This window comes from Carlito syrichta, unplaced genomic scaffold (genome assembly GCF_000164805.1).
Source record: "Carlito syrichta isolate Samal-C Ts95f unplaced genomic scaffold, Tarsius_syrichta-2.0.1 Scaffold305684, whole genome shotgun sequence".
Classification (NCBI taxonomy): Eukaryota; Metazoa; Chordata; class Mammalia; order Primates; family Tarsiidae; genus Carlito; species Carlito syrichta.
In genome coordinates, this window is record NW_007249780.1 from 480676 (window position 1) to 491170 (window position 10495).

The 10495-nt window shown below is 42.4% G+C and overlaps 1 protein-coding gene across 5 annotated transcripts in view; it reads right to left on the reverse strand.

Annotated features, from left to right (window-relative positions):
* Positions 1 to 10495, reverse strand: part of RACGAP1 (Rac GTPase activating protein 1) — a 42467-nt gene that overhangs the window by 30085 nt on the left and 1887 nt on the right. For 2 of the 5 annotated variants that reach the window (XM_021714590.1, XM_021714591.1), the window contains exon 2: positions 1163 to 1251. In XM_021714590.1, coding sequence (XP_021570265.1) covers positions 1163 to 1247 — 85 coding nt within the window. In that variant the 5' untranslated portion in view covers positions 1248 to 1251. Of the gene's footprint in view, positions 1 to 1162; positions 1252 to 2772; positions 2812 to 3901; positions 3906 to 10495 lie in introns of those variants that run through there. The other 3 variants (XM_021714589.1, XM_008062270.2, XM_021714588.1) reach the window with 3 other exon arrangements.

Here is a 10495-nt window from a genome sequence, read left to right on the forward strand (position 1 = left end):
CACAGCAGGTCGAGGCTGCGGTGGCCAGGAGCGGCCACTGCACTCCAGTCTGGGCGACAGAGTGAGACTCCAACTCAAAAAAAAAAGAATACACAGTTTTTTCATAAATAAATAAATTCCAGTTTCTTTGGATCATATCCATATACATATACATATATATGACATACATATATATATATATGATCTCTCTCTCTCCATATGGAGAGAGAGAGAGAAAGAGAGCGAATGAGAACTATTACTTTGAAGAAAAAAGCAATATCCACTAGGTGCTGTGGCTCACATCTGCAACTCCAAACACTTTGAGAGGTCAAGGTGAGAGGACTGCCTGAGCTCAGGGGTTTGGGACCGGCCTGGGCAACATGGTAAGACCTTGTCTCTACAATAAATATAAAAAAAAATTAGCCAGGCATGGTGGCATACACCTGTAGTCCCAGCTACTTGGAAGGCTGCGGTGGCTGTGAGCATGCCACTGCACTCAAACCTGGGTGACAGAGTGAGACTATGACTCAAAAAAAAAAGCAACATCCTTGGAAATCCAGGAGATTTGTTCCAACTTAACAGTACAAAATGAAATTGGCAACTAATGCCAACTATTAAGTAGAAAAAGAACCTCAATAAGAAAAAAGTCTGGGTAAAACCCTTTTAAGGGCAACACAGAAAAAATTTTAGAATTTAATTTAGAATGAGTGGCCATTTAGAATGAGTGCCTGTTAGGCTTTGACCATGGATAAGTGACCATCACTTTCTTTTATGGTAACCCAAATGAAAAACAACTTTTTTTTTTGAGTTGGAGTCTCACTCTGTCGCCCAGACTGGAGTGCAATGGCCGCTCCTGGTCACCACAGCCTCGACCTGCTGAGCTCCGGCAATCCTTCCGCCTCAGCCTTCCAAGCAGCTGAAACTACAGGCACGTGCTATCACACCCAGCTAATTTTTGATTTATTGTAGAGATGAGGTCTCACCAAGTTGCCCAGGCAGGTCCCGAACCCTCAAGGCTCAGGCAATCCACTCACCTTGGCCTCCCAAAGTGCTGGGATTACAGGCTGAGCCACCAAGCCCGGCCAAAAAACAACTTTTAAGACTGGAACACACTTCAGCTTTGTAAGAAGCTCAAATCTGAAATGTTTTTTCTCTTTCAACAGGCCAACTCTGAATGACTTACGGAGTTCATTTCCTTCACTGAGAATCTCTACCCGGCGTTCAAGCTGCTCAAACAGATTCCGCAAATTCAGCATTGTAGTATCCATCTTCCTGCCAAGAAATCAAATATACATTAGGAGTCCTGCCTTCTCCCCCTGACAAAAGATTCAACAGCAATTCACCCCTCAGAAATCAACATCTGGACTCTTCCATTTATAACTACCATTATAAGTCTCTCAAGCCAGTGGAGGATTTTTGATCCTTACTATAGAAACAAACTTGGAATATTTAAGACTCATGTGAAAATTAGAAAACCATTGCAGAACTGTGAATATAACACCCCCTTCCTGCCTACTCCCTCCCCCCATATACACACTATGCAATCACTCTGGAGCAGAGAAGAAAAGCAATTAGGAATGAGCATGTCAGTTGATTGCTATATGACTGACCAAGTACAAAATGTGGTTCTTCAAGTCAAGTCTATTGATTAATATAACACTTTCACCACTTTATTCTTTGTGGACTTTGAAGACCTACAATGTAACTTAAAAGATCTATTTTTAACTTCATTTTTAGCTAATGCCCCTGTTACAACTGCCTTTTAAAATGCAGGACATGGTCAGCACATTTCCTACCAACAGCACAGATGACGTCACACGAGTGATTAAGTGGGGAAATCGCCAGCTCAGCAGCACAAGAATTATTTCTGTAATGCAGGGCTCTCTGCTGGGCTGCGTGCAGGGACTATGTCTAATAAATTTATACTAAGTATAGGCAAAGGATTATGTTGTACCACATTCTGGCATCAGAGAGACAATACACCACCTTCACAGTTAGAAGGGCAAATGAAAAATCATTTGCTACTGTCTGTATAGTGAATATCAGGCTTCATATTTCCCCCCAAAGGCCTGCTGGCATTACAGTAAAAACGGTATCCTTGCAGGCAGTTCTGTTACAAATAGACTTCAACTGGGAACACTTTGAAAAAATAAGATCTTCATTTAATAGTCAAAAAAGAAAGACATTAACTAGATTTTATTAAAATTACCAAGGAAATGAAATAAAAAGTCAAATTTCATTTGAAAATTTAATGTACTCAGAAATACCATTAAAGGATTCTTACGTTTCTCCTAACCACTCCTTCAACATTCTAGTCCAGGTCCTTGTTTCATACATCTAAGTAAAATTTTAAGAATTCTTATCTGAAGGTTTAATGATTTTGCAATGTTTATAAGATTGTACAAGTCATGAGGGCAAGGGAAAACTGGGGGAAAAATACAAAAACAAAGGAATATATGAACATAAAGATATTTTCTAGTAAATACTACAGAATTATTCATTTGTACTCATATGATGATTGCTGTAATAACAAGAACAAAGTTTTTCAATTCCAAGCTTGGATGCAATATATACCTGAATTGGGGCTGGAAACCAAGATTTTCAAATGGCAAGTATCTGTTCCAAGCTACATAATCATAGCAAGCTGCTAAGCAACCAGACCAACAAATTTATTACAAAGATCTTTCTCTAAACTAAGAACAAAACTAAAAGAATAGCATTAAAACCAACAGGAAGAGATCTAGAAGTCATGGAGATGTCCGTGGATTTAACAATATAACAAAATAGGCAAACATGCCCAAATGCTACAGGACAGAAGCAGGGGCAAGACATTCAGTAGTCGATTCACATGATGATTTCCTTTGGCTCTCGGTAAAAATGGAAGACACTAATCAGTAGTTTTAATATGAGGTATTGATTTCTATCAGCACTCATCTATATTTTCTGAGTCTATAAGACAGTGAGCTCGGTACCATAGCAAAACCTCTATCCATTCAAGAATGCAGAAAAGGAAAATTTCATGATACTAGGATACTGAAAACTGGTTGTTTAAAAAAAATTTTTCTGGCAGGGCACAGAGGTTCATGCCTATAATTCCAGCACTTTGGGAGGCCAAGGTGAGAGGATTGCCTGAGCCCATGGGCTCAAGACTATCCCGGGCAACCTGGGCTACAATAAATCAAAAAATCAGCCAGGTGTGGTGGCACGCGCCTATAATTCCAGCTACTTGGAAGGTTGAGGTAGAAGGATCACCTGAGTTCAACAGGTTGATGCTGGGGTGGCTATGAACGTGCCACTGCACTCCAGCCTGGGTGACAGAGTGAGACTCCAACTCAAAAAATAAAAATAAAAATAAATTTTTTTTTTTTTTGAGTTGGAGTCTCACTCTGTCACCCAGGTGGGCTCCAGCAATCCTTCTGCCTCAGCCTTCCAAGTAGCTGGAACTACAGGCATGCGCTACCACACCCGGCTAATTTTTTGATTTATTGTAGAGATGAAGTCTCGCCAAGTTGCCCAGGCGGGTCTCGAACCCGTGGGCTCAGGCAATCCCATCACCTCAGTCTCCCAAAGTGCTGGGATTACAGGCTTAGCCACCAAACTCGGCAAAAATAAAATCTTAAAAGAATATAATACTTCAGCTTCAGGGAAGGTATCATCCCAAAACCCAACTAACACCACTCTCCAGGCCACCATGGCTACTCAGGATACCTTGAACCTGTGCACGTACCCAGCAGAGGACTGCTAACAGCTGGCAATTGAGAAACTCACATCAATGCTATATATAGCCAAGGGAACCCTACAGTGCCTATGTCAGCCCCTGCCAATATCAGATAAGAAGAAACAGTCTACCCAAATGAGAAGGAACCAGAGAAATAATTCCAACTATATGAAAAAACAGAGTTCTTCAAGACCCCCAAAAGACCACACTAACTCTTCAGCAATGGACCCTAACCAAAATGAAATCTTTGAATTCTAGAGGTAGACTTCAAAAGGTTTATTATAAAATTGCTCATTGAGATTTAGGAGAAAGTTGAAAACCAACATAAAGAAATTTAAAAATTATTCAGGATATGAATGAAAAATTCTCCAAAGAGATAGACACCTTAAAAAAAAAAAAGGCCAGGTGCAGTGGTTCACGCCTCTAATCCCTGCACTTGAGGAGGCTGAGGCAAGGGAATTGCCTGAGCTCAGGTGTTCAAGAACAGCCTGAGTAACATGGCGAGACCTTGTCTCTACAATATATCAAAAAGTTAGCCAGGCATGGTAGCTCATGTCTGTGGTTTCAGTTACTAGGAAAGCTGAGGCTAAAGGATCACTTAAGCACAGCAGGTTGAGGCTGCGGGGGCTGTGAGCATGCCACTGCACTCCAGACTGGGTGAGAGTGAAACTCCAATGCAAAAAAAAAAACGAAATTCTGGAAATGAAAGAATCATTTAGGGAAGTGTAAAATGCAGCAGAAAGTTTTAACAGTAGACTAGAACAAAGAAGAAAGGATCTTGTACCCCTGCCTAAGGTATTTTGTCATTGCAGCAGGAAAAGACTGGGACAGTCCCTTAAAATAAATCCTCACATTTTCTCAAGTTCCTCTAAGTCTATATTCTTCCTCCCTGTGTTCTTTGTGCACACCACTCCTTGGAGTGAGGGCTGGGGAAGGTATTCTCTTAAAAACACAAACCTGATTCCTAAAAAATGAAAGACAGTCTACATCAGGGACATTCATCTCCTCACCATAGTACCTAGTATACACACAACTAGGGCAATCTACATTGTTCTCCTTGAATGATGCCTCTACCTAGGAGATAGCTGTTTAAATAAACTCCCGGCCAGGCATGCTGGCTCAGCCTGTAATCCCAGCACTTTGGGAGGCCAAGGCAAGAAGACTGCCTGAGCCCAGGGGTTCGAGACCAGCCTGGGCAACTTGGTGAGACCTCTTCTCTACAATAAATCAAAAAATTAGCCGGGTTGTGGTAGCACACACCTGTAGTTCCAGCTACTTGCAAGGCTGAGGTAGAAGGATCGCCTGAGCCCAGCAGGTCGACACTGGGGTGGCTGTGAGCATGCACTCCAGCCAGGGCAACAGAGTGAGACACCAGCTCAAAAGAATTAGAGTTTTATAGTTCGGTTATTGATTTTTGTTTGTTCTTCCCCCTCAACATCAAACATTCCCTAAAGTTCAGTCCTCCAACCTCATGAAGAACTCATCAAACTATTCCACATTAGCCATGATATCTCTACAGACAACTCAATTTCTCTCTCCAGACCTAGCCTCTCTCCTAACTATCATATAGCTTACTCTTTCTCTCTTTTTTTTTTCTTTGAGTCAGAGTCTGTCTCAGTCACCTAGGCTGGAGTGCAGTGGCATGGATCATGCCTCCCACAGCCTCAACCTGCTGGGCCCAAGTAATCCTTCTGCCTCAAGCCTTCCAAGTAGTTGGGACTACAGGTGTGTGCCACCACACCCAGCTAATATTTTTATCTGTTTTTATTGTGGAGACAGGGTCTCACTAAGTTGCTCAGGCTGGTCTCAAACTCCGGGGTCAAGCAATCCTCTTGCCTCAGCCTATCAAAGTGCTGGGATTACAAGTGTAAGCTACCACGCCTGGCTATCCTGTAGCTTTCAATTTGCTTGGAATGCCCAAGATGTTGAAATTGATGCTGCTTCACTCAGTTGCCACTCATAAAACTCACACTCTAATTAAACTTTACCATGTTTCTGCCTGTGTCCCAGGTACTAAAAATTTGAAGAGAGAAATCTTACGTCAGGCACTATTGTATTACACACACAAACGTGCGGTATTTAATAAAAGACTTACAAGCAAAATAAATATTTGATAAATGGAAGTCAGAGAATGCACATGCACATACCCATGATGCTACTATCAAAAGACTCTACCTCAACATCAATGTAATATAGTTTAAAGGAAAAAAAGAGTTTGTTTTTTTAAGTGAGGGTGGAGGGAGCAGGAGACCTGAGACAAGCCAGGTACAGTGGGAGTACCTAGAGCCCCAGCTAACCAGTGGCTGAAGTGAGAGGATTGCTTGAGCCCAGGAGTTCAAGTACAGCATGAGCAACATTGCAAGACCCTATCTCTTAAAAAAGAAAGAAGGGAGGGAGGAGGAGGGGGAGAGGGAGGGGAAAGGGGAGGGGGAGAGGGAGGAGGAAGGGAAGGGAAGGGAAAAGGGAGGGAAGGGAGAAAAAAAAGAAAAGAAATAAAATTTTTAAAAATTAGCCAGGCAAGCCGGGCTCAGTGGCTCAGCCTGTAATCCCGCGCCTTTGGGAGGCTGAGGTGAGTGGATTGCCTGAGCCCGCAGGTTCGAGACCCGCCTGGGCAACTTGGAGAGACCTTATCTCTACAATAAATCAAAAAAAATCAGCCGGGTGTGGTAGCGCATGACTGTAATTCCAGCTACTCGGAAGGCTGAGGCAGAAGGATCGCCGGAGCCCAGCAGGTCGAGGCTGCGGTGGCCGGGAGCGGCCACTGCACTCCAGTCTGGGCGACAGAGTGACTCCAACTCAAAAAAAAAAAAAAAATTAGCCAGCCATGGTGGCACATGCTTGTAGTCCCAGTTACTTGGTAGTTAGAGGCAAAAGGACTGTCTGAGCCCAAGGTCAGGGCTGGGGTGAGCTGTGAATATGCACCTGCACACCAACCTGGGCACCAAAGTGAGATCTGGACTCAAAAAAAAGAAAAAATTCCAATGGATGATTTGAATGTAAAAAAATTCCAATGTATAAATTGAACTATGAAAATATAAGGTATAGCCGGGCATGGTGGCTCACGCCTATAATCCCAGCACTTTGGGAAGCTGAGGTGAGAGGATTGCTTGAGCCCACAGGTTTGAGACCAGCCTGGGCAACTTAGTGAGACCTCATCTCTACAATAAAAATCAAAAAAATTAACTGGGCATGATGGCATGTGCCTCTAGTTCCAGCTACTTGGAAGGCTGAGGCAGAAGGATAGCCTAAACCCAGTAAGCCTAGGCTGCAGTGGCCATCAGTGTACTACTGCACTCCAGCCTGGGTGACAGAGTGAGACTCCAACTCAAAAAATACATATATAAGGTGTATTAGAATAGGAATGAAGTGGGTTTCTTTGTTGTGTGTTAGTCTGATAGCTGTTATTTATATCCTAGAATAGTGATTCCCAAGTCTAGGGGTTTTAGGCTGTCTCCACATAAGGATATCACGTCACTAAATTCAAAATTCTAGACTACTTTTTAAAATAGTGCTATATAGTTAGAAAGAAAACCAGTATTTACCAGATGTCTATGAAGTGATTCAGGCACTAAACTAGATACTTCACATATTTTTAAGTGAACTTGACTAACATAATTATCTCTATTTTTCAGACAATGGACAACTAAGGCTCAGAGACCTTAAATGACTAATAAGCACAAGTCGCACTGAAACCTAGATCTGAGTCCAAAATCTATGTTCTTTCCACCTCAACTCACTGAAGATATATTATAAAAATATCAATTAGCCAGGCAAGGTGGCTCAAGCCTGTAATCCCAGCACTTTGGAAGCCCGAGGCAAGGGGATTCCCTGAGCCCAGGGGTTTGAGACCAGCCTGGGCAACTTAGCGAGACCTCGTCTCTACAATAAATAAAAAAAATTAGCCACGCTACTTGGAAGGCTGAGGTGAAAGGATCATCTGAGCCCAATAGGTTGAGGCTGCGGTGGCTGTGAGTGTGCCATTGTACTCCAGCATGGGCAACAGAGTGAGACTCCCACTCAAAAAATAATAAATAAATAAATAAAATATATCAATTAGACCATATAAGTTGCAGACATTTCAGGCATCTCCCCAAAATCCTAACATGTTATACAAAGAAAGATGCATATAAAACACAAATCATAGCTAGAACACAGGACAAGAAGAATCCAGACAGCAAAATTTGACCAGGTCAGGCTCTCAAACTGTTCTAGATGAGGCTTGTTGCTTCTGAAGAGTTCGTTTTTCCTCTAATAGAGATTTACTAAGGTTATTCCAAAAAATGGTACTAGCAGAATATAATCCTCTTCTCTGTATATGCTTGGGGACAATATACTTTTATTAATATTCTACAGAAGTGACTCTCAGGAATTATTTATAGATGATGAAAAATATTCTGCATCAATACTAACTGCTATCTCAGCCAAACTGTAACTCAAAAAGTCAAAATTTACTCATTCTATTCAATGTCAATTGAAAATGGTCTTTATTTTCCTGCTGGGTCACATTTTCACCCTCATGAATACTTGTTTATTTCTCCGCTTTATTATTTAGCTTCATAGCTAGGAAATACATTAATGTGAAAGGAAACAAAAACAAAGTCATATTGTAGTACATTGCTTTGCAGCTGTAAAACAGCTGTCACTTTCCACAACAGAGGCTACTGCCTTTCGGGAAAGCTGAAAACGATCCCTGTGTGTAGCAAGAAAATCAGTTTGTGAAGCACTTTAAACAGAAAGGTGCTGGAGAATCTCTGCTGTTATTGATGGGGAGCCCCAGAGGTGGAGAAGTCACTATGTTATAGATTCCAATCTGTGAGTATCCCTAAGGGAGCAATTTGGCAACACCATCAAAGAGTCTCAGCTTGATGTGATTGCTTTGAGCCCCCAATTTAATTTCAATCGCCCAGCCAAGAGACAGACATCATCCTTCAGAATAACAGACTATTACAGATCTTACTGCAGGATATCCTGGGAAAAGTATCCTCTTCTTCCTCCCGCCATAAACAACATTATTAGAGACCTATACATCAGGTTTTTTAGATGCATCAGGGGTGTTAAATATTGTAAAACAAAGCAATGAAAGATTGCTTGAGTTTTTCAGAAAATTGTTTTAATGAAAAACATTCTCACAAACATTGCTAAATCTGGAGATTCCCAAGAAATCAACAATATAGGTTTCCTGCTGCCAAGGAAAACCATTCCCAAAGACAATCTCAATACTTTTAGATTCGTTTACAGGAAAGGAGTTGAGAACAATTCTTTTCCCCAAATGTCCAGCTTCTACTTCACTATATCGAAAGCCTCTATACAACTGGCAGGCAGAAGGATTATCTTGAAACCAAATATTCTTACAAGCAAATCAGCTGCAGAAACGGTAAACAGAAAGTCGTCAGTCCAACATGAATGAAGATTAAAACAAGGAAAGAGATTAATTAGGATTTTTCAGAAAATTACTATTAGTTTAGCATACCAAGCTCTTTTTTTTTTTTCAGTGAATTCTTCCTCTTCTGAAGTCTTCCATTCTTCAAGGTCTAGAATAAGTCTTGCCAACTCAATGCGTTCCCTAACCATTTCAGTCCAAAATGATCTCCTTTGTTATCTACAGCACTCATTTGGCAGATATATATACATATTTCATAATATTTTTTGGTTTTTTTGTTTTGTTTTTTTTTTCATTGGAGTCTCACTCCGTCGCCCAGACTGGAGTGCAGCGGCCGCTCCCGGCCACCGCAGCCTCGACCTGCTGAGCTCTGGCGAGCCTTCCGCCTCAGCCTTCCAAGTAGCTGGAACTATAGGTGTGCGCTACCACACCCGGTTGATTTTTTTGATTTATTGTAGAGATGAGGTCTCACCAAGTTGCCCAGGCGGGTCTCGAACCCGTGGGCTCAGGCAATCCACTCACCTCAGCCTCCCAAGGCGCGGGATTACAGGCTGAGCCACCGAGCCCAGCATATATTTCATATTGTTAATTTTCTATGTTCAAAAAAGTGATTTTTAAATAAACAAAAATCTCACTTCCCTTAAACAACTATATGTATCTCTTTAGTCTTTGCCCGCAGTTGGCCTCGGTGGCTCAGCCTATAATCCCGCGCCTTTGGGAGGCCAAGGTGAGTGGATTGCCTGCGCCTGAGGGTTCGAGACCCGCCTGGGCAACTTGGTGAGACCTCATCTCTACAATAAATCAAAAATTAGCCGGGCGTGAGAGTGCGCGCCTGTAGTTCCAGCTACTTGGAAGGCTGAGGCGGAGGGATCGCCGCAGCCCAGCAGGTCGCGGCTGAGGTAGCCGGGAGCGGCCATGGCACTCCAGTCTGGGCAACAGAGTGAGACTCCAACTCAAAAATAAAATAAAATAAAATAAAATAATAATAATAATCTTTGCCACTATCTTTTTTTTGATGAGAAAGCAGGAGTTTATTAAGACAGAAGAGCTCCCAAATGGGAGGGGGCCCAAAGAGGGTTGCCCCATCACTCATATTTCATAGTGTTGCAATCTCAGATTACATACAATCTTGCATTTTCCTTTTTACTATCATGTTTCAAAAAGTTACAAAAAAGCCGGGCTCGGTGGCTCAGCCTGTAATCCCGTGCCTTTGGGAGGCTGAGGTGAGTGGATTGCCTGAGCCCCTGGGTTCGAGACCCACTTGGGCAGCGAGACCTCATCTCTACAATAAATCAAAAAATCAGCCGGGCATGGTACCGCATGCCTGTAATTCCAGTTACTTCGAAGGCTGAGGCGGAAGGATCGCCAGAGCCCAGCAGGTCGAGGCTGCGGTGGCCGGGAGCGGCCACTGCACTCCA